Below are 25,661 nucleotides of genomic sequence, written 5' to 3'. Positions count from 1 at the left end.
AAAAGTTAAAACACAGGAGGAAGTAAATGGCTGAATCTTCATCACCAACAAAAAGTAGAAGGAGGAGGAGCATGGAAGAACAACGTTCATGTAAGTTATACAGTTTGTGCATGGAAAGCTTTCTGTTTCTGTAGTTACAATTAATTCACAAGAGCTTGTACTACATGATGGTCATATGACATTATTTAAGAAAAATTGTCTCTATGAAGAGATATTGATCAAATTATTTTTTCTTATTAACATGATCTCAAAACATGGTTTCACTGTTTTGTGTTAACACTCAATATTTATATTGTTTAATATATTTATAATAAGTGCATGTAATGCACACACATCTTATAAAGGCATAGACACTGATTACATAACTATAAAAGATTTGTCAGGCTAATTATTATTTATATAGTGCAATAATTTGGTGACAACATGATTAATGATTGTTGATGAATACAGGTAGGTACCTACGAACGAGTTCCATTCTGGGAGCACATTCATGAGTCAGATTTATTCTTAAGTTCGACAAAGTGAGTCTTATACATCTTTGACACGAATATACAATGTAAAGCATACCAATCCACTTAACTAAATCTCTGTCCCCTTTCCCCACACTACCATCATGTGACCAAAAACCGGAACGATGCCTAAGGAATACTTAATCTCACCCGTCAAATGTAACAGTGTTGTCTCTGCGCCTTTAAATTATGGGGAATGGCATTTTGTCTCAGAGCAAATTACCCTGTAAGAAATAATGGAAAATCAGATGATTTGTTCCACAACTCAAAAATATTTATATAAAAATTATTCATATAAAACATAAAGTAAAAATAAAACTTCTTTATCTGCACTTTACCTTTGAAAAGAATCGTAGCTGGTGTGAAGGAGACAAAGAGAGGAGATGAGGAAAAGGAATCATTTATCACATTCAAATTTCTTAGTATGTTTGCTTGTCTTGCAAAACAAACACTCGTAATCCAAGCTTTTACTGGTATGTGAAATGTAATAGTGTTGCATTTAAATATGCAAATATGCATATCGTAAGGGGAATCCCAGACACCATTTTGGTTTCCACTGTTTCAACCTGTGAACTGTTTTGTTGAGGATTTTCCAAAATTAGGATTATTCACCATCAGGACAGCTTTACAGGACAGCCATTTTCTATCATCGTGCTTCCGGACTGATTAATTGAAATCGGTCAAGTTATTACTCCAGCACCACCATACACACACACACACACACATATATACAATATACCAGACTTTGACATTTGACTTTTAGACATTTTATTAGACATTTTATGCATTCAATTACACACTTAAAATATTTTATATAATTGTTAATATTGGTATCTGGTGCACTGCACTGTATATTTTTGTACAGTACACGTGAGCCACAGTACTTCCTCAATTTGTTGGTATACGAATGTTCGTAGAACTGCGTTCCATTCATATCTGCAGAAATTTGTAATTCGAATGTTTGTAAGTCGAGGACTACCTGTAAAGACAAATTATAATAAAAGGAAAATATACAGTAAGGTCCAAACATTGATACTGTATAAGAGAAATAAAGCACTCAAGCACGTGATATGTAAAAAAAAAAAATGCTGAGCTTCAGGAAAATAACAAGTTTGTGTTATAATTACTCTGTCATTTATTATTTTTTAAGCATATGCTTCTGTGTTTTGTCTGTTATGTAAAAGCTAAAGTACATTTGTAAATACATTGGCTATAAAAATAATGGATGTGCTCCTACAAAAATGATTTAAGCAAATAATAACCACCAAACAAGTGTCTTTTTCCAATAAGTAGAGGAAAATATGTAAAATCTGGTTTATGCAGTGTATTGTAAAGAGACAGTAGAGACAAATTACAGTATTTAAAGACTATTCATGAACAACGTGCAACTTTTTTCTATAACACCTCTAGTTTCTCATGACTCCAGCGATCTCCTGTCTGAAGAGCAGCTGCTGTGTTCGATCTGTCTGGATGTGTTCACTGATCCAGTCACCACTTCATGTGGACACAACTTCTGCAAGAGCTGCCTTACACAGTGCTGGGAGACAAGTCAACACTCTCACTGTCCATTATGTAAAGAGAAATTCACCAAGAGACCTGAACTGAAGATTAATATAACACTGAGAGAGGTTGCAGATCACTTCAAGAAGAAAAGTGTTCCTGACAAACCTGAGGTTCTTTGTGATGCCTGCAATGGAGAGAAGCTGAAGGCCCTGAAATCCTGCCTGGATTGTTGTGCAAGTTTGTGTGAAACTGATCTAGAGTTTCATAATAAAATGCCCAGGAATAAGAAACACAAACTAATAAACCCTGTGGAGAACCTGGAGGACTACATATGCCAGAAACATGAGAGAGCTCTGGAGCTGTTCTGTAGAGACGATCAGACGTGTGTGTGTCAGTTCTGCACTGAAGGAGACCACAAGAATCACAACACTGTTACTATAGAGGAGGAGAGCAGAGAGAGGAAGGTGAGAAACACTGAATAGCATCGACTTTAGACATTGTCATAGAAAATGCAGACACATTTGCAGAGTTCAAATTCCAAGACAATGTAAATGTAATGCAAATAAAATATTTTGTCTTCTGCTCTGTCCTCAGACTCAGCTGGGGAAAACACAGATAGATGTGCAGCAAATGATTCAGGACCGACTGAAGAAGATTTATGGAATTAAACACTCAGTAGAGCTCAGCAAAGTGTGTGAAAAATAATTTATGCATTTTTAATTCCTTGTTAATTGTAGAAATAAACAAACTGCATTAACATTATTTCGCTATTCAATGTTATGATGATGGTGAAAATGTGTTCCTCCTTTAGAGAAACATAGAGAAAGAGAAAGCAGACAGTGTTGAAGTCTTCACTGCTCTGATTCGCTCCATTGAGAGAAGTCAGGCTGAGCTGCTGGAGGTGATGGAGGAGAAGCAGAAAGCAGCAGAGAGGCAGGCTGAAGGACTCATTAAAGAGCTGGAGCAGGAAATCACTGTGCTAAAGAGGAGAGACACTGAGCTGGAGCAGCTCTCACACACTGAGGATCATCTCCACCTCCTACAGGTCAGTGTTCCTCTCTCTGCTCACTGGCAATGCAGAACATCACAGAACAACACTCACCATGCTGAGGGATTTCTCCTCTCTTCTGCTCTACTGTAGATTTTCTCCTCCATGTGCAGCCCTCCACACACCAAGAACTGGACTGAGATCAGCATTAACACTGATCTGAGTGGGGACACTGTGAGGACAGCTCTGTCTCAGCTTCAGCAGACACTCAATGAGAAACTCACTCAAAAACTGAAGGAAACAGGTGAGAGTTATTAATATAATAGTGATGATGATTATTATTGTTAGCTTTAATTAAATGAAACATTACATTATACAATCTGCCTATTAATGAAAGTGATGTTTTGTTGTAATTAGTTTCCACAGAACTGAAGAGGATTCAGCGGTATGCAGGTACAGTGAGGTTTCTGATTTCCTCTCATATTATAACGTACATTCATCAGCATTACATCACTGCATCATCAGACTCATATTTTTATCTTTAGATCTCTCCAAATAAAAGGAAGACTTAAAGTGTATCTCATTTTCCTCCGCAATACAGCTCACTATCAGTGACATGCACTAAAGCCATTAAAGCCTTTTCTACTTAATGAAATCCTTTTCAATTCACATTTTACTAATAAAAAATGTAGGAAATCTTTATGTTTAGGCAGAAGTTCACTTTTTTTAAAATTGCATGAGTCTAAAGTCATTGAGTTCTTTTCTTGTCAAATGATAATGTCATTTTAATGATATGTAAAATAGTCAGACTTTTACACTCATGCAGTTGAAAAAAATAGTATAATATGATTTTAAATTTAAATGTCTCCATCATTAATATTAGAGTCGTGTTCTCATCCAAAAGCTAAAACCAGATATTTATAAACAGTCACTCATTGAACTCTTTTTGTCCATCAGAATTAAGTTTTTATCTCAAATGTTTTTTTTTCTTCTGTTCTGTCACACTTACATATGTATTTACATGAAAACAAAAACAATACAAACACAGTTATAGCACAAATGTAAATTTTTAGGAGGAAAGCATTTCTCATCAATATTTTTCATCCATGACAAACTCCTACAATTAAATGTACAAGTTTTATGTTAAAATATATCAATTTAATCCTCTACAATCCCATTTAAAATCCTAATGAATATGATTCACTGTGTGATTATTTTATATTTTGTATTTTCATACTCACATCACACACTGTGTGTTTCTCTCAGTGGATGTGACTCTGGATCCTGATACAGCTCATCCTGATCTCATCCTGTCTGCTGATGGAAAACAAGTGACACATGGAGACACGCAACAGGATCTCCCTGATACACCACAGAGGTTTAATAAGTGTCCTTGTGTTCTGGGAAAGCAGAGTTTCTCCTCAGGGAGATTTTATTATGAGGTGCAGGTCAGCGGGAAAACCGACTGGGATCTTGGAGTTGCCACAGAGTCCATTAACAGGAAGGGGAAGATTATACTAAAACCTCAGAATGGATTCTGGACTGTGATACTGAGGAATGAGAATCAGTATAAGGCTTGTGCTGGTCCCCCTGTCCCCCTCACACTGAGAGAGAAGGTGGAGAAGGTGGGGGTGTTTGTGGATTATGAGGAGGGTCTGGTCTCCTTTTATGATGTGGAGTCCAGATCTCATATCTACTCTTTCACTGGTCAGTCTTTCACTGAGAAACTCTATCCATACTTCAGTCCTTATTTAAACCAAGGAGGTAAAAACTCAGCACCACTGATCATCTCTCCTGTGTGTAAGACTGAGTAAAATATATTTCTTTTCCCCTCTACTTAACTCTGTAAACTTTCCTTTTTAAACTGCTAAGCATTTTATTGTAATACATGTTTGTTTGTTTTAGCTTACACAATTAATTTTAATTGTAATGCCCTTTATAGACAGTATGATCATGGATCTTTGTCATTACAAACATGAATAAAGATAATTTACAGTTTACACAGTATTACATAAATTAATGATTTAGGAATTTCAATAAAATAAAAAAATAAAAATCCAAATTCAGATAAAAAAAATACAATTTAGCTGCTGGTGTCTGTGTAAATAAAACCAAACAAAAATGTGTTTCCGCTTTAACTTTCATTAAACACAAATATAATAAAATCTTTAATTATATTGTAGCGTTTTTCACCGCTAAGAAGGCGAGATATATATATATATAAGTATAATAAAAGTGGACAAAGTAGTAAACTTAGGCCAAAAAACACATAAAAATAAACTACTGTACTCAATTTATTGCAAATGTTAATTTAAAATATATTATTATATTAAAATGGATACATTTTAACTACAGATAAAGTACTTTTTAATCTAAAACAAATAAACTAAACTATAGTTTGCAACCATTTAAAGTATGTAAAACCTACTTTGTGGGTGTAGCACTTTTTATAGTGTCTGTACTAAGCTCTATGTACGTAGCATCTGTTAATATATCACATATATTTAAAATATTGCCAACCCATTGCCATATGACTCACACCAGTGACATCATGAAATCTTAAGGATAAATGCATTGCATCCACATGCACTATAACAGCATTTTAAAATGACAAAGATCAGCAAGATTCATTCCCAAGACATCAGAACAATGAGATCTGCAGTATGTTCCACTCGAGAGAAACATCGCCATCTGAATTCTATTGGTGTTCACGCAGCCCTCTGCACAATCAGAAGACATTACAAAAAACAGACAGCACGCAAACATAATCCTTGCAAAATTACTTTGTAAGTTATTTACCTTAGCACTATCACAAATGATACAACAGTAGTAGTTTTTGTAGTTTTTTGCCTAACGTGTCAAGTATTTAATATCTTTCGCTTGTTTTTAGGGACATTGTCACAGCCATAGAGAACATCACTGATCAAAACGATTAAATGGCTGCAAGATTGGTGAAAAAGCAACTATTGGTGTGGACATTAGCGTGCGATCCATACGCAGTGTCAGACAAAAACTTGGATGGAGGTATGGGAAAACTCAACATTGTCCCATGATCCGAGACAAAAATAAAAAGCTTCGTCTTTAACAAGATCAAAAATGGATCGAAGAGAAAGAGCTGTTTGATGACGTCATTTTCACAGATGAAACAACGGTGGCTTTGAATCGTTTTGCCACAATGGCGTTTTGTAAAAGAGGAAGACGTGTGTTCAAACCAAAACCAAAGCATCCTTTGAAAGTTCATGTCTGAAGGGCAATATCCAGACTTGGACCAGGACCGATTGCAATATTTGAAGGAATAATGGATCGGTCTTTCTTTGAGGAAGTTATCATGAAAGAAACCGCCGCCCCATACATCAGGGAAACATTTGGAGTTCACCACTGTTTTTTCCAGGACAATGACCCGAAGCACACTGCTGCAAGAAAAGTCATTGCCGCAGAGGGCATTAACTGGGTGAAGACTTTAGCTGAATCCCCTGATATGAATCCCATTAAGATGGTATGTGTTAGAATTATTTTATATATAAAGGAGTTATTTCTACTCTCTTGCTCTCTTCCTCATAGATCTGATATTAACGTGTTAAATCTTTCCTGCTGCTATCTTCCTTTCTCCTCTTGCATCTGCTCTTAAAGGTGTGAACGCTCCCACGCTCACCTTCCCATACTCTCTTTGTCTCTCTCTCTCCTTCTCTCTCTCTCCCCCTCTGTCTCCTTTCCCCTCTCCCCTTAACTCGAGCCAACATCTTGTGATCTGTAGCTGGACGGACACCTCTCTATCTTCCTCTCCTTTGTTTCTTCAGAATCTCAGGACATTTACAATGGTTCATGTTCTTTGTAGTAACATATGTCGATGGCACAGGCGTTTGGTCAAACTTATAAAAACTCCATCTTTTGCTGTTAATAAACAGAGACCCTTTTATGGCGCCAGGAGAGACTCGGTCAAACACACACACACATTGTCTGTCAGCAACGTGTGTGTGTGTTTGACTGAGTCTTTCCTGGCGCCAGAAAAGCTTACTGAAGCACAGTGGACAGACCGAGCAACTCGCTTCTTCTACTACGCAACTTTAAAAACTTTACAGTATGGCATGCAATGAAAGACTATATTAAAAAACAAAATAATAAAAAAAACAAAAAGACTGATTTAATTGCTTCCATAGAAAAGTTCTGGTTTGAAGAACTAAAAGATACTATATATATATATATATATATATGCAACAACTACTGTACATAAATAGACTGTTTAAAGTTCTTCCAGTCATTTTTATGGATCAGGGTGGACATACCGGAATGTGGTAAATGTACAAAACACAAATTAAAGTGTAATCCATCTTAATCTGTATTTCTGCCTTTGTAACCACTCAATAAAAACCTTACAGTAATGAAAACGTGGTCTGATTGTATTAAATAGAAATATAAGTAAAAAAGTATCTTCAGCTTGCTCTTTTAGTTGGAAAATAGCATATTGAACTGAGTAAACTAACTAATGACAAGATTGTGAAAATGGTGGAGAGTTATCACAGATCATCTGAGCACCGGTCGAACCGGTTTTTACATGTAAATTACATTTCGCACCTTATTGGGGAAAGAGATTGTAAGGGACCACCACCAGAGGTCGCTGTTTGTTAGTTGTAGTTTTTGTTGGCTGACTCAGTTTCCCAAAAGGCACCTCGGTCAGGTGATGCGAGTGCACACCTGAGCCAAGGTAGCCATTAATCTAAATATAAATAGCTGTTCAGTCTGGGAAACTGGGTCGATGCGCTTCAGGTGGAAGCGGGAGAAATGCCATTAAACATTTGACGTAAGCAACTGATGGTGAATTATTGGATTATTTTAAAGGGACATAGAGACAATCACCCCACTAAGAAAGTATTACGAACTTGTTGGGAAAAGGAAAAAGTACAAAAGAATAGTTTTGGGTGGGTAGGAGATGAGTCAGCTAGAGATTTGGGGGTGAGTGAAGAAGAATTCTGTCCAACTGTGATATGGCCTGACTATCCAGTTTGGAAAATGGAAACCATGAAAGTTGATTTTAAATTGCGTCAAATCAAGTCAATAAATAATAATATAGACCTAGTAGATGAATTTTATAGATATGTGGAACAAAAGTATAGAGACCATATTCAGATTTACACAGACGGATCAAAAGAACCTGAAACTGGAAGGACTGGATCTGCAATTGTTATAAGTAACCATGGAAATAAAGAAAGCAAACGAACATCGAATAATCTGAGTGTGTATACAGTTGAACTGTATGCTATCAAGATGGCATTAAAATGGATTGGAAAGGAGGAAAAAATAAGCAAATACTTAATTGGAAGTGATTCATTGTCTGCACTGATCAGTCTCAGATCAGGGGTGTCCAATAGCCGTCAGGTTTTGGTATATACAATATTGATAACATATATAAGAATAAAAGAAAAAGGTAAAGAGATTCAGCTTATTTGGACGCCAGCCCACATAGGTATATTGGGAAACGAGAGGTTGAATAAATTAGCCAAGCAAGCAATTAAAAAAGATAGAATTGAAGTAAATATAAAAATGTCAAAGGCGGAAGGGAAATGCATAGTTTGGAAAGAAGCTGTGAGAGAATGGCAACAGCAGTGGGATAGAGAAATTAAAGGGAGACATTTATATGGCATTCAAAATAAAGTTGGTACTAAAAGAACCTGGGGAGGGACTAGAAGAGAGGAAACAATAATGACAAGATTAAGAATTGGACACAGCAACCTGAATAGTACACTATACATTATAGGGAAGCATCCCACGGGTTTTTGTGAGGTTTGCCAGACTTTTAAAACCATAGAACATGTACTTATAAATTGCAGAAGATATGAAGAACAAAGGAGGTTAGAACTAAGAAAAGGTGGATTGGTTGGAACAGAGATAAAAGAGGTATTGAAAAGTGGGATAATTGGGCGAGGAAAGAAAAATATCTGTAACTTCTTAGTTGCAACTGGTTTGATGGATAGAATATAAGCGATGAAAGAAATAATCTGGAAATAGAGTGAAGAAACATCACAGGAAAAGTAACCAGAAGGTGGCGGTAGTGCAACACGTACGGATGCAAGCCGCCGTAAAACTCCAAAAGAAGAAGAAGAAGAAACTGGGTTGAGCATTATTGGTTCAAGTGGTGCTCGCTGCAGAGCCAAATGGGAGGAGCTGGAGCTCTAGCTCCGCCTCGCTAGATCTAGTGGGCGGGGCTTGAGACGGTAAGAACACTGTACTTTAAAGATAAACTTTACATTGAAACATCTTACATTTATCGCTGTCTCGACATGACTATGGTTGCTATGTTATCACACCCTTGAACAGAAACGTTAATCAGTTTTTTTTCGCGTAACTAATGCTAGCATTCTCCCATCTCCCATGCTACATTTTAGCATGTGTAGTGTTTATATATAATCATAGTTTTTTTTATTATTATTTCAGATTAACCTGTACAGATGCATCAGACAATACTTTTGCGAGGACAGGATCCCCTGCTGTCTATCCAGAGATGCACAGTGTGCTGCCAAAAATACCACTGTACCTACTGTAAATCTGTTTACAACTATTTGCATGAGCTCCGGAATCATGTAGCTAATCACATGCGAAATGCAGTTCAAGAAGAAGGTATGTGTGTTGTGAATCATTTTAATTGTAGTACTGTGCGTGTGAGAAACACATCATGCTTGTTGAACCTTTAAGTTTTTGCATTGTCATTTCTTCTTAGCATTTAAATCTTAAATATATTGTTCATTTAATATGTCCTCCTGTTGTGAAACTTTTGGGAATTTTGAATTTCACATACTTATGTTTTTTAGTTTTTTTAACTGAAATGTGTAGCGCATTATGAAATTTATGGTGGATCTGTTTGAGCTCATATTTTTATGTTTCAGCCAGTTATGGTTTTCTGTATTATCTAATTATAATTTAATCATGGTAAAACACAAACCCCTGGCTCTAACATAAAGCTCCAACATTTTTATTGCAATATGGTCAAATACATCTTTGTTTACATGTGACTGCCTGTAATTCCTTTAGAAAACTGGCAAGTCACATTTACCTGGCCACTGGAACATGTCTGTACTGGCAGATTTTAAGGTACAGCTTTTTATCTTCTTTACTTGTGAACGTTTCATATCTGTAGTTGAGTGTTAAGAAAGAATGCAGTGCACAGATGTCACAAATAACCCGCTATGGGTGAACTGAGTTCAAAGTGCACTTTCTTAACAAAACTATAAACAGAGACAAAACAAAAACATTTACCAGACATGACAGCTATATAATGTTTTTATTGAATATGGTCTAACTGTAAATTGTCTAAAATTTACAGGGTGCCCCTCTTCAGCTTGGAGGAATTGATTGTGGGGTATTCATGTTGATGGTAAGTGGTTTTATAATTGCTATGCAGCTGTGTTTGTGTGCTAAACACCACATTGGTTAATAAAGTTTTGTTTTTGTTTTTTAGTATGCACTCCATGTTACGCTCTCAAAGCCATTTGATTTTGCTGCGGTGAGTTTGCATCAATTTATGGTTATTTATAAAGCAAAAAGGATGGTGAGAAAATAAAAAGTCTAAGCCTTTCAATTGCTATCTTTTATTAGTCTGACATGCCTATAATCAGGAAGTGGTGGTGCTATCAGCTAATTTAGACATTTTCTCTGACAAGGTATGGTACTGATAATCATACTTTTGATTTAAACATCCATACTGTGGATTTCCAGTGTGCAGACAATATATAAACAATGCATGCCTAAAACCATGCCTAATGTTTGTCACTTGGCACAGTCAAGTCCAACAACTAGTCACCCAGGAACAACTACCAAATCCAGATGACATGATGGAAGTCACTCCAGCTGAGTCAGATAGCTTGGAGATCACCCCATCCACAGGAATCTATGTATGTAGACACAATGTTTATGTATTGCTTGAATCGTTTATGCATTTACATTTTCTGTTTTATATAGGTGTTTTTAAGCAGAACTTCACTAATTACATTATTATTGGAATCCTTATATTGCACACAGGACTCAGCGGCGATGAAAAACATTTTGCTGGCCTGTAAGTGGGTGGAGGAGAACCAACACCAATTTGCTGGGAAGATTGAACTGCCAAAGATCCTGAAGATGAAGGAGGAAGATGTATTGTTGGCTATCACAATGCGAGACTTGTTCCTAAACACCATGTTTTATGAAGGTGAAAGGGATAAAGAAAAAATTTAGGCTCCCTTTCTTTTTACTTTTCAGAGAGTAGAGGACATGGACATTTTCTTGCAGGAAATACGAGACAAAAGAGACATCCGTGTGTCTTGTTTACACAACCCTCACTTGTGAATGTACTAGTGGGGTACTATAATGTAAAAATTGATTTTTGTTTTGTAAAATTTCTTTAATATTTTGTGTGAAAAATTAGTGTTGTGTTTTGAAATTTATTTATTTTAATATATTGTTATACCATTAAAATCTTGTGTGAAAAGAAGTGTTGTGTTCTTGAAATATATTTATAATTTTATGACTTATAACATTTTATCTAAATTTAAGATTTATTTTGTGTTTAGATGCACATTTTCCTGTTTTAGGTTAACAGAAACAAATAAATCCAGCAAAAAACTTGTAGGACAGTGGAGTATGTGACCATTAAATGAAGTTGCATGGCTGGTTTTAGGCTACTGGACTGGTCACTTATTTCCATTTAAAATAATAATAATGAAACATAAAAAAATAGCCTATCACATGAAGCCTATCACATGAAGGTGGAGTCTGTCTAAAATTATAGTCAAAATTCAATCTAAATAAACTTCATTATTTTTTATTATTATTATTTATTACATTATTAATCAGATGCTTTAGAATAGTTGATGAATTAAAGAGGGGTGCACAGAGAGTTAGCAAACAGTTTTATCCATAGCGCCTTATGTGAGGAAACTATTCATCCTTATAAATAGTAAATAAGACAAGCTTACATAAATACAACATTTAAAAAGGTATTAGAAACACACACATATATATATATATATATAGTGTGAGTAATGTTCTTATCAAGTATTTGTGTAAAACTACACTATTTGTGGGCAATAAAGCATTATTAAAATAAAGTATTTTGTCATGAACGGGGTGTTGTGGCAGGTGTTGAACGCCGTGGGCGGAAGGAGCAGGCATAGAGGCAGAGGTGTGGTGTAACCAAAAAGAGTCTTTTAATTAAGGGTAAACAAAGTATAAATTAAGATACAAACAAAGGAACAAAAACTCAAACAATACTTAACTTTGTGCTAACACACGCCCTGTGGCGAGACACAGGCAAAGGGAGACACGCAACACGCCCTGTGGCGAGACACAGGCAAAGGGAGACACGCGACACGCCCTGTGGCGAGACACAGGCAAAGGGAGACACGCGACACGCCCTGTGGCGAGACACAGGCAAAGGGAGACACGCGACACGCCCTGTGGCGAGACACAGGCAAAGGGAGACACGCGACACGCCCTGTGGCGAGACACAGGCAAAGGGAGACACGCGACACGCCCTGTGGCGAGACACAGGCAGGGGGACAAACACCTAACCGGACACAAACGAGGCGTGGAGCTGAAACTGGACACTAGAGAGAACGGGAGGCACTAGAGAGAACGGGAGGCACTAGAGAGAACGGGAGGCACTAGAGAGAACGGGAGGCACTAGAGAGGAGGGAGACACGTAAAGACTAGAGACGAGAGACCAAGAGAGGGACGGGACGAGGGCTAAAGACATGGCAATCAGCTAGGCATGGCTTTTAGCTAAACATGGTTAAGCACTGCTTAACCATGGCAGTTAGCTACACATACACCTAGCTAAGCATGTCTTTAGCCCCAACATGCACTAAGCTACACTTACCTAATAGCTTAACACACACTAGGGAATGGGGGCACAGAAACACAGACAAAGGATACCCAGTGGCTAGGCTAGGGGACACATCAAAGGCTAGGCTAGGGGACACATCAAAGGCTAGGCTAGGGGACACATCAAAGGCTAGGCTAGGGGACACATCAAAGGCTAGGCTAGGGGACACATCAAAGGCTAGGCAAGGGGACACATCAAAGGCTAGGCAAGGGGACACATCAAAGGCTAGGCACACTGGGCAACTAGGGAGGTAGGAAACACAGGACAGCTAGAGACACAGAGGGGCTATGCCTAGAAGCATGCTCCTAGCCACACACACACCTAACTACTTACCTGCTCTAGCTAAACACAAGAACACAGGAGGACAGGACTGAATCAGCTCCACTAACACAGACACACACAAGATACACAGAAACATTGCCAATAAGAGAGCCCAAGTCAACACAACTAAAATCAAAGTACAAACTTAAACAAGTAACAAAACAGAACAGAACAAAATGCCCACACAAATGACAGTGGTGTTTCCAAAAATGCTCGACCCAGTTTCCCAGTCTAAACAGCTATTTATAGATTGATTGATGGCTACCTCGGTTCAGGTGTGCACTGCATCACCTGACCGAGGTGCCTGCTGGGAAACTGAGTCGGCCAACAAAAACTACAAAATAAAAACAGTGACCTCTAGTGGAGGATCCTTACATATTTATGTAATGCCGTTAGTCACAAAAATGGTACTGGCCATGCTGAAAATAATAAATCATAATCATGACAAATATTAGAGAAAGATAAGCATTTACTTCCATTATGTTTGAACTTGCACTGACATTAACATCCACTTGGTAGCGCTTGATACCGTCTCAAGCCCCGCCCACTAGATCCTAGCACCAGCTCCTCCCATTTGGCTCTGCAGTGAGCACCCTCTCTATGGGTTTAGCCACTGTCATTTGTGTGGGCATTTTGGTTTGTTTTGGTTTGGTTTGGTCTGGTTTGGTCTTTGTTTAGTTTATATTTTGATTTAAGTTGTGTTGACTTGGGCCCTCAGTTTGGCAATGTTTTCTGTAGATGTTCTGTGTGTGTGGAGCTGATTCAGTCATGTCATATGTGTATGTATGTACTGTGGTTTTTGTCCCCTTGTTTTCATGTGTGTTTAGCTAGAACAGGTAAGTAGATAGGTGTGTGTTTGGCTAGGAGTGTGTTTAGCTAAAACCTATGTTAAACTAACTAGCATGCTTCTAGCCATAGCCCCTTGTGTCTCTAGCTATTCTGTGTTTCCTGCCTCCCTAGTGTCCCAGTGAGCTTGGCCCTTGAGTGTCCCCTAGCCTAGCCTTTAAGTGTCCCCTAGCCTAGCCTTTGAGTGTCCCCTAGCCTAGCCACTGGGTATCCTGTCTGTGTTTCTGTGTCCCAATTCCCTAATGTGTGTTGAGCTATTAGGTAAGTGTAGTTTAGTGCATGTTGGGGCTAAAGACATGCTTAGCTAGATGAATGTGTAGCTAACTGCCATGGTTAAGTACAGCTTAACCATGTTTAGCTAAAAGCCATGCCTAGCTGATTGCCATGTCTTTAGCCCTAGTCCCGTAACACCAGCCATTACACCCCGTTCGTGACAGAGATGGCGAGAAGAGATTGAGTCAAGAGCATACCAAAACTTCCCCCAATTTAATCCACTAACAAACATCATGCAGTCTACACTATATTGAAGCTGTGAAGCAATCAAGGTACAATATTAAATTCGATCAAAACAGATCAGTGTATCAAAACTATTATATTACGAGGAGGCTCCTGTTTTGCAAATCACTTTGGATAAAAAACATTTTTCAGCCAGGAAAGCATAGTAGCGGGCTTGGTCTTGGACACACACAGGTATTTTGAGAACAAAAATGAACACGTTTTATTTTGAACTTACAATATCAGTCTAAAAATATATCACCATAGGAGCATGCAGCTGAGGCATGAAAGACTTGCACTTTCACTCAACAAAAGACAGCGTTTTGATCAAAAGGATGATAAACGCGTGCGAGTTATCGATAAAAATGCCCCCCCATACACACAGAAAAACAACAAACAAATATATAGGCTACTTGCTAGATAAACGCTGGCTTTTCCAACACGCCAGCGCGTTCCGATGCGAGCCGATTTGTTCAAGTCATAATGAGAGAATATAGAGAAGGCATAATATGACTGTCCATGCAGTAAATAAAAATAACAGTATCAAATCCAACTATTAAGTCTGATTTAATTGCTACCATTAATCATTTTTATCTTTTAAATTTATTTTAGGCAGAGATGTCCGCTCTGTCTTCTTAATTCATCTAAACCTAAACCTAACAACCCCCCCCCTACAGTATTTGCCAACAGCGCACACAGTTTGATAACTTCACACCTATCGTGAATGAAAGGTGAGAAGAGATTCCGCAGAATCTTGGCACAATGCTTGCTCTGAAGGACTCGACAAGAATATAGAGAATAAAAATCATATTTATTCATTGTAAAGTACAATCGCAAGTAAATTACAAACTGCATGTAATGTTGTAAAATATGAATAAAACAGTATTAAACACAAATATATGATATGGTAGTATATAAAATGAAAAAGCTCAATGAGTGCTCAAATGTAAAGCAAACGTAATTATTAATTTATTGTGTGTATTTAACTATATACAGCCGTTTAAGTTATATGAAAAATAACTTTCCTACCAGCCCACTATTATTTTCTGTTCCAATTTAAAGATGCCCGCATGTTTGTGCAAAAAGATGAAGTACAACAAAGAATACAAAAGTAAAAGGTTGCCTAATACAATATTGTTTCCAATGATGAAGCAAACATGATTTTGTTTTAGTCTATTCACTACTCAGCAAAGTATTTTGTTGATGGTGGGGGGGAAGGGGGCTATATATTTAAATATATGCATATATATTAAAAGAAAGATTGAAACAAACATAATAAAACTCAACCCAGATCCAATCTAGTGTTTTTTTTTTTTCAAACTAAGGTGTATGAAGTCTGCTGTCTCGAACGCACCTGACTTTGCAACCAATCTAAAGCGCTGCTATTTTAATGTTATTACTTTTAATAGCTTTTGTTTTTTGTCACATTTTCACAATAAAACCTCACAATACAAAGTTATCATATTGAAAACTGAAAATATTGCAGTAAATATGATTTCCACATGTTTACTTTATTTGTTTTAATCTGCGCCTAAGAACTGCAACCTACATGAATGACACCTACCGGTCATGTGTTTCCTGTGACATCGCGTCTCTTGAAATCTCGCGCACTGCCGCGAGTCGCCATTAGATTCCTGTCTCTCTGACGCGCATTTTTTATTGCCCCATCTGTATATTGTCTATGCTCAACATGTGCTCTAGGCTAATGAATGATGTCACACGGTCTCAGAACTAACATGTACTGTATATGTACATGAATGTTGTGGTGTTTAACTGTGTAAGTTACAGATCTCACTAGTCACCGTATGTTCAAGAGAGATTCATAGTAAAGTTGCAAGTGCGACTAGATGAGTCAAATGTACACCTACAGTATGGGTATTTGTCTGTGCTACATTTTCAATGGTTATTTTTGGTTAACATCGTGTTAAGCATGAAGAAAACAATTATGTTTACATGCAGTGTAATATGTTTCCTGGTAATGTAAGTGACTATCATTTAATGTAAAGTAATTATGTAAGTTAACTTTTTTCTTTCTTTCTTGCAATATAAGGTGACCAATAATGCTAAAGCAATGCTTTGTCACTTCAAGTTTAGTTCGATTAATCTGTGTGACAAATGTAACATTATTTTAACTGTTTACATTAATGTCAGTTTTATTGATTCAAAAGAAATACACAGACTCTCGTTGTGAAGCAGCAGCTCTGTGTGGTGTGTGTTGTTTCTAACAATAATATCTACCCTCATCAGGCGGTGAGGGTGCTACATTTAGCTAAATGAGCACTGTGCTACGTCCGAACCGACTGCATTATTTTATGTTTACCTAATAGTATAACTGTTTTATTTTAATCAAATTTTAAAAATTAATCTTCAAAAAGTTTTATTGCTATTCTTTTCTATTTCATTTTATGATTCTTTTCTTTTCTTTCATGTAAAGCACTTTGAATTACCATTGTGTATGAAATGTGCTATACAAATAAGCTTGCCTTGCCTTGCCTTAATGTCCCTGTTCATGGAAGGCCAGTAACAAAATTGCCTCGCCCTTTCCCACATGCGTTTTGAAGAGAAATGGGCAGAAACTGGTGCTCCATGGAACTGCAAAAGTATGTCAGAAATCAGTGCAGAGGGGACAACTATTTGGACTACAGGTTTACTTGTCAGGGGGCAGCAAACTGAGCGACATAACAGTCCATCAATGATAGAAAAATGGTCAAATTCAGTCCAAAGCTTCCATAAACACTGAGAAGCCCCTTGTATTTTTCTCCTGGGAGGTCTTTGGGCCACTCAGCTCAAAGCAGTAATAATGTCAGGGTCAGCAGCTTGCATAGCCCTTCCTAGTAAAATAAATAAATAAAAATAAAGTATGCTAAGTATACTAAATACTAGCATGCCAAAGCATTTTTCATGTACTTGCAGCCAGACCAATGACTAGTATACTTGAAGTTTGCTATTTTGGAACAACTAATTTTGTACTAAGTGTATTTAAGTTGTAATTAAATTGTACAAAAGCACAATTTGAAGTGTATTGAGTATACTTTTGTGTGCTAAAGTGGAACAACTTTAAGTATACTTAGTACACTTAAATTATATGCCTGTGTGTGTACATACATACCTGACAGTAATTAATACAATGTAAGTATATATTTAATGTATTATAAGTACATTACAGCTATTTTTACTGTGTTACAAATACATAATTAATAAACTATGGTTATGTTCTTATTGCAGCAGTAACATGCTGTTATCCTGTGGTCAATTACTAAAAAGTACACTTTGTGGTTAATACAAATATACTTTATTATATCATACAGTACACACAACTTTCTATACTACAGTGTTGCAAATGTATTACCAGTCCACTAAAGGTGTTTGGGACAATTTACAAATGCTAAATGCATTTTCTACACTATACCATGTTTTTGAAAAGCATTACATCAAATTTAATTTGCACAAATTTACAAAAAAGCACTACTATAGTTTATTTGTGTTCAACAAAAGTCAAACTAAAATATGAACTGTTGTGTGAACACAGACATACATTAGTATTATAATATACAGGTACAGTATTAGTTTAAACCTGGTGTGTTGATTCTAGCTGTTACACAGAGACTGAAAACAGGCCGAGAGCTATGGAGCCATTAAACCACAAGCAAACTACATAAGATTGAGCAAAAACACATTAGACAATACATTCTATAGTTTAAAGTATGTACGTTAAATTTACCTTATGCCGAATAAAATAAAATAATAACGATACGAACTAACGCACGCGATGTTGCAGCTTCCAGCCGTAAATTCAAACTAGAAGTGGAGGACTGGGGAGCCAATCAGAGAGTGGACTTTCCGAATCTGCCCGCCTACAATCTCTGAGTGGCTCTGAATACAATCTCTGAATACTAGTCTATAGTTGGCTGAATAGATACAAAGATATGACACCGCTGCTGTGTGTCACTTTATTCTGTGAGCGCACAGAAGAGTGAGAGAGTGCAAACATAAATTATCTTGAACAGGAAAAAAATATTTTCAGCGCACAAAAACGAGTTTAAGATCGCGCGCGCGAGAGGGAGAGAGATTCAGCGCTCCCGCTTTTAGATACGAGTCTAAAAGCACGAGAGAGTAGTGCACTAAATATAAGTACATTTAAATTTAACTGATAATATACAGAGACTACCGAATATTAAAAATTGTATTCTAATGTATACTTTCTGTACATTTGTACAATGATTATTTCGAGCATATTTAAAAAAAAAAAATGCAAAAAATACATTGAAAAACAAGTTTAAATAAGTATACTTTGGAAATTACACTTAAAGTATAATTTCACTTAAAGTATATTTTCCAATAATATATTTTTGGAAAGTGTACTATAATATACTTATTTTTAGGTATATTTAAAGTTTAATTCCAAAATTTGGTAAAAGCATGATGTTAGTATACTTTTTATATATTAACTGATGGTACAATTTTTTGTTAATATATTTGCAATGCACTATCGAGGATTTCAATATATTTGTAATACATTAAAGTGTGTTTTTTTTCCACTGGGGCTGATATCTAATAAACTGTGAGATAAAACATTGGTAGGAGACATGCTCTCAGAATTTTTAAGTAAGTTCTCTGCAGTCATGTCACCAGTAGAATCCGTGCCAGTTTGTAATTATAAGATGCAGTGTCATCTCCCTCTTTGAGCGCTCTCACCGCGACCCCGAACTGCTGTGCCCAACATAAAAAACTCTGCTTCTCGTTACCGGAGAACGGCGACGGCAACTCAATCTTCACGTGTCTGTTAATCTTGTCGCAGTCCCTTCTTGAAAATAAACCATCCTCTTTCTTACACCACATGATGGCCGTGCCAACATTAAACCCATGCATGCTAATTCCGCTAAGAACTTTCAACTATTAACTAACTAGGTAAACACCCGTCGTCACACTGAACAATGTATACGCAAATATAACAAAACCGCTGCCACCAATGTGACTGAGCATTCGTGCCGGGTTCGCCTAAACACTTTTCAGCACACGAAAATCCTTTTAAACTGTTTATTCTCCACCATTCACCAAAAACTGAACTCAAAATTCACGACACTCCAGCTAAAAGCAAGATGTAATAACGTGGCCCATGAGAAATGAATTTTATTTGATGATTAGTTAAAAAGAGTGTATAAATACAGATAAGTGGTTATTTGGGTGGAGACACACTGCACTCTGATGATATGTGGAAATGCCTCTTTATCACTAATGCGTAGTGAGGAGGAAAGTGAAAGTAAATGGTGTTATCTCACATCGTGCAGACACCCATGTTTTCACATTAATTTCTGAAATTTACTGCAGGATATTTACTTGTTAATGTAAATTCTCTCTCCCTGAAAAGAGGTAAAGGTATGTACATCTGTGGTTCTTTTATAGTTCAGAGGTTTTGTCAATGTGTGATTTATCAGGATAAACTGATGATGTTAACAATGTCAGACAGAGACGGGGTCTCTAACACACTGCTGTAATACTGACACTGAAATACAAGCTGAGTATAATAAAAATGTGTTCCTAATGTGTTCCTTGGTTACAGGGAGTAACCAAGACACCAAGATAAAAATGTGTGTGTGTGTGTGTGTGTGTGTGTACACACGTATACAAACAAACGAACAGTGCAAAACTATGACTATACAGTTACTGATCTGAGAGCAGTTTACACAGTGTACATACTTTTGCTTTTATTGCTAAGGTTTAACACTACAGACACGCAGTCAGAGTCTAACTAATTAGTTATGCCTCATACGGTTACATGTGTAAACTGAATAGTGTCATTTTTTACTGAAGAGGTTAAAACACAGGAGGAAGTAAATGGCTGAATTTTTATTACCAACAAAAAGCAGAAGAAGGAGCAGCATGGAGCAACTAGATTCATGTAAGTTATACAGTTTAGGCATAAGAAGCTTTCTGTTTCTGTTGTTAATTAATTCAAAAGTGTTTTAACAGCAAAGTGGATCTGCTAGATGATTTAATGAAGGACTGTCACCGAAAGACTGCCTAAAGAGATTTAAGCCATTTTTGTTTTTAATAAAAATTATTTAAATTAAAGGTTTAATTGTATTTTATTGACTTTGTCAATATTTGTATATTCGTATATATTTATATAAGACAATAGGTGTAATGAACACATAACTATGGAGGATTTGTCAGACTAAGTATCATTATTATAATACAATAATTCAGTGACAACACAATTAATAATTATGGATTAAATGATGGTAAGGTAATATAAAATGTATGATATAATGCAGGACAGCATAATAAAAACAAAAATCAAGAGTGAGGTGCAAAAATCTAAGAGCATCTACAAAAGTAGATGGTAAACTAGAAATAAAGATTTTAAAAAAATATATGTTCACAGGGTAAAGTAACTAAAGAAGAAAGTGAGGCTTTGTTCGTGGAAATGTGTTCTCATTAAAACACTGCATTGATTCAGTATAAAAGGAATAATGTAACATTTTATGTGAAAAATAATCAGCTTTAGGAAATGAACAACTTTGTGTTATAATCACTGTTATTTATTACTTTTGATGCTGTGTTTCTGGGTTTTGATGTTATATAAAAGCTATAATACATTTGTAAATATTTTTGCTGCAAAATTAATGAATGTGCTTTACAAAAATGTTTTAAACATTCACAAAGAAGCGCCTTTTTTAATTAGTACAAAGAAAAATGTAGAAATTATTTGATCTTTACACGTACATTACATATGCAGTGTACTGTACAGGGACAAGGTAGAGACAAATTACAGTATTTCACACTATTTTTTTTTTAAACAACCTTAGTTTCTCGTGACTCCAGCGATCCCCTGTCTGAAGACCAGCTGCTGTGTTCGATCTGTCTGGATGTGTTCACTGATCCAGTCACCACTCTATGTGGACACAACTTCTGCAAGAGCTGCCTTACACAGTGCTGGGAGACGAGTCAACACTCTCACTGTCCATTATGTAAAGAAAAATTCACCAAGAGACCTGAACTGAAGATTAATATAACACTGAGAGAGGTTACAGATCACTTCAAGAAGAAAAGTGTTCCTGACAAACCTGAGGTTCTTTGTGATGCCTGCACTGGAGAGAAGCTGAAGGCCCTGAAATCCTGTCTGGATTGTTGTGCAAGTTTGTGTGAAACTCATCTAAAGTTTCATAATAAAATGCCCAGGCATAAGAAACACAAACTAATAAACCCTGTGGAGAACCTGGAGGACTACATATGCCAGAAACATGAGCGAGCTCTGGAGCTGTTCTGTAGAGACGATCAGACGCGTGTGTGTCGGTTCTGCACTGAAGGAGACCACAAGAATCACAACACTGTTACTATAGAGGAGGAGAACAGAGAGAGGAAGGTGAGAAACACTGAATAGCATTGACTTTAGACATTGTTATAGAAAATGCAGACACATTTATGCAGAAGTGGAGAGTTCAAATTCCAGGAAAATGTAAAAGTAGTGCAAATAAAATATTTTGTCTTCTGCTCTGTCCTCAGACTCAGCTGGGGAAAACACAGACAGATGTGCAGCAGATGATTCAGGACCGACTAAAGAACATTCAAGACATCAAACATACAGTAGAGCTCAGCAAAGTGTGTGAAAGATAATTTATGCATTTTTCATTGTCGAACCTGTATTAAACATTAGTTCACTATTCACTGTTATGATGAAAGTAAAAATGTGTTCCACCTTTAGAGAAACACAAAGAAAGAGAAAGCAGACAGTGTTGAAGTCTTCACTGCTTTGATTCGCTCCATTGAGAGAAGTCAGGCTGAGCTGCTGGAGGTGATGGAGGAGAAGCAGAAAGCAGCAGAGAGGCAGGCTGAAGGACTCATTAAAGAGCTGGAGCAGGAAATCACTGTGCTAAAGAGGAGAGACACTGAGCTGGAGCAGCTCTCACACACTGAGGATCATCTCCACCTCCTACAGGTCAGTGTTCCTCTCTCTGCTCACTGGCAATGCAGAACATCACAGAACAACACTCACCATGCTGAGGGATTTCTCCTCTCTCCTGCTCTACTGTAGATTTCCTCCTCCATGTGCAGCCCTCCACACACCAAGAACTGGACTGAGATCAGTATTAACACTGATCTGACTGTGGACACTGTGAGGACAGCTCTGTCTCAGCTTCAGCAGTCTCTCAATGAGAAACTCACTCAAACACTCAATGACAAGTTATTGAGTTGTTAAATACAAGTTAAGAGAGTTATTTATATAATAGTAATGGTGATTATTATTGTTAGCTTTAATTGAATGAAACATTCCATTATACAATCTGCCTATTAATGAAAGTGATGTTTTGTTGTTATTAGTTTCTACAGAACTGAAGAGGATTCAGCAGTATGCAGGTACAGTGAGGTTTCTGATTTCCTCTCATATTATAATGTACATATTAGCATTACATCACTGCATCATCAGACTCATTTTAATTTGTCTAGCTAATGAAGTGTCTCTCATTATTATTCTCACTATGGCTTCCTGTTCCTGACATGTGCTAAAGCCATTAAATCTATTTCTACTTAACAAAAGCCTTTTTGATTTACATTTTACCAATAAAATAATATAGGAAATCTATATGTTTAGACAAAAGTTTATTCTTTTTTTAATTGCATTAGTCTAAAGTCATTGAGTTATTTTCTTTTTAAAGGATTATGTAATTTTAATGATATGCAAAATAGTGCTTTACACTAATGCAGTTGAAAAAAAGAAGTACAATATATTGTTTTAAATCAATATATTTAAAACAAACTGTTTTCTCTTCTGTTCTGTCAAACTTACATATGTTTTTAAATAAAAAACAATGAACAATAAACACAATTATATCGAAAAGTAATTTTTTAGAAGGGAAGCATTTTTCATCAATATTTCTCATCCATAACAAACTCCTACAATAAAATGTACAAATATTCTGTTACAATATACAGTATAGATTTAATCTTCTATAAACCCTTTTAAAATCCTAATGAATATGATTCACTGTGAGATTATTTTATATTTTGTATTTTCATACTCAGATCACACAATGTGTGTTTCTCTCAGTGGATGTGACTCTGGATCCTGATACAGCTCATCCCAATCTCATCCTGTCTGCTGATGGAAAACAAGTGACACATGGAGACACACGACAGGATCTCCCTGATACACCACAGAGGTTTAATGAGTGTGTTATAGTTCTGGGAAGACAAAGTTTCTCCTAAGGAAGATTTTATTATAAGGTGCAGGTCAGAGGGAAAAATAAGTGGAGTTTTGGAGTCGCCACAGAGTCCATTAACAGGAAGGGAGACATTACACTGAGGCCTCAGGATGGATTCTGGACTGTGGTACTGAGAGGAATGAGAATCAGTATGAGGCTGGTGCTGATCCCTCTGTCCCCCTCACACTGAGAGAGAAGGTGGAGAAGGTGGGGGTGTTTGTGGATTATGAGGAGGGTCTGGTCTCCTTTTATGATGTGGAGTCCAGATCTCATATCTACTCTTTCACTGGTCAGTCTTTCACTGAGAAACTCTATCCATTCCTCAGTCCTAGTTTAAACCAAGGAGGTAAAAACTCAGCACCACTGATCATCTCTTCTGTGTGTAAGACTGAGTAAAATTTTCACTTCACAGATTTAATCATTTATTACATCATGTGAATAAAATGTATAAAATTTCTCCTCTGATTATTTCTGTAAATTGTCCTTTTTCAGCTGCTATTTATTCTATTTTAATACATATTAAAAAATTTGTTTTTTCTTTGTTTGTTTTAGCTTACACAATTGATTTTACAATTGATACAAATATAAATAAAGATTATTTACAGTTTTATTGCAAAAATTGATGATATAGGAATTTCAATATAATTAAAAAAATATTAAATTTAGCAGCTGGTGTTTGTGTAAATAAAACCAAACAAAAATGTGTTTCCCCTTTTCATTAAACACAAATATAATCTAATTTATATTCATATTTATATTTCATTAATATCTAGAAATAAAAATGTCAAGATTGGTTTGTTTTTAAAAAAAAGGACTGGAAGAATAAATTAATTCTCTCTCTCTCTGCGCGCGCGCGTGTGTTAAATTCTACCATCGGCTGCTACATGGAGATACAACATTCTTATCTGAACTAAAAGCAAATGTCTTTAACACTGGACAGCAGAGGGAGTCTCTTCATCATGAGGGAAACACTATCTGATTTTTCAGTGATGGTGAACTTCTGTTAAAAATCATTCTGAGGAGACGACACTGACTAGTGCAAGCAACAGGGTTAACCAACCGGAAGTATACTTTTTATTTTATTTTCTCCCTCAAAAGCCAACTAGCTATAAACTAATATATTTATCTTTTTATCTGCTTGCAAGATTACATATAATACAATATTACATACATATACTAGATTACTGTGCAATACTTACAAATGCTCTTGGGTCATATTTTTTGGTACTTACTGTTTTCTTACCTTTTTTGTGCTCATTATTATTATCATTTATTATCTTTATTACCTTTCCCTAGATAACAATTGTGAGCAACTGTAACCTAGCATAAGCTATTTCCATCTGGGATTAATAAAGTTCTTTGAATCTTGAATCTTGCTTTCTTAAATATTTAAATATTGCTGTAATTATATTTGACAGATTTGCTACACTAAAATGAAAATGTCACTGTGTGATAAAGGGATAAATCCCGTCCTGGGGTGCGTTTCCCGTACAACGATGTAGCTCTTTGCTTAACCACCGTTGTACGATGCAACGTTGAAGAAAATAACTAACTAGTCACTTGGTATTGATACATAAGTACAATTAAAATAAAAGGAAATTATGGGTTTTAAAAATGCTGGGATTGTGTTGTGAAGACCTGTTACCTATTTTGCTCAAGATCATTTCCTATATAAGTCCCTTTACATGAAAAAATGACACGAAAACCACAATTTACTAAAAAAAGAGCTTGCAGTTCTTTTGGAGGATGTGGGCTAAAATAAAATTCTGCTTTTCTCCAAATTAAAAAACACAGTTACAAATTCTGACAAAAAACAAATGGAATGAAATCGCACAAAAAATTTATGCTTCTGGAAATGGGTATGAGAGAAGCCCAGAGGAAGTCAGAAACAAGTGGAGGGGGTGACCAAACAAGCAAGTCCAGTGGTGGCCTGAAACTGAATC

General features: G+C 36.4%; 1 protein-coding gene across 1 annotated transcript; it reads left to right on the top strand.

Annotated features, from left to right (window-relative positions):
* LOC128520802 (uncharacterized) lies at positions 1-24,509 on the top strand. The gene is made up of 19 exons (XM_053495207.1): positions 1-90; positions 1,920-2,476; positions 2,607-2,702; positions 2,824-3,057; positions 3,154-3,304; positions 3,418-3,453; positions 4,267-4,810; positions 6,250-6,496; positions 10,024-10,083; positions 10,316-10,366; positions 10,451-10,495; positions 11,011-11,179; positions 20,349-20,414; positions 21,325-21,881; positions 22,022-22,117; positions 22,221-22,454; positions 22,551-22,721; positions 22,838-22,873; positions 23,565-24,509. Exons 1-17 carry the CDS (start codon positions 27-29, stop codon positions 22,713-22,715), a joined length of 3,372 nt encoding a protein of 1,123 aa, XP_053351182.1. The 5' UTR covers positions 1-26; the 3' UTR covers positions 22,716-22,721; positions 22,838-22,873; positions 23,565-24,509.
* Positions 24,510-25,661: the final 1,152 nt, after the last annotated feature.

This window comes from Clarias gariepinus, chromosome 1 (assembly GCF_024256425.1).
Source record: "Clarias gariepinus isolate MV-2021 ecotype Netherlands chromosome 1, CGAR_prim_01v2, whole genome shotgun sequence".
Lineage (NCBI taxonomy): Eukaryota > Metazoa > Chordata > Actinopteri > Siluriformes > Clariidae > Clarias > Clarias gariepinus.
The sequence above is the reverse complement of the archived record's forward strand: the minus strand, read 5'-3'. Positions and strand labels throughout refer to the sequence as shown.

Coding starts and splice junctions, on each gene's coding strand:
- LOC128520802 (XM_053495207.1), top strand. CDS start 27: ATGGCTGAATCTTCATCACCAACAAAAAGTAGAAGGAGGAGGAGCATG. Junction 4,811..6,249: donor TCTCCTGTGTGTAAGACTGA/GTAAAATATATT, acceptor TCATGTCTGAAG/GGCAATATCCAGACTTGGAC. Junction 21,882..22,021: donor AGGAGAACAGAGAGAGGAAG/GTGAGAAACACT, acceptor CTCTGTCCTCAG/ACTCAGCTGGGGAAAACACA.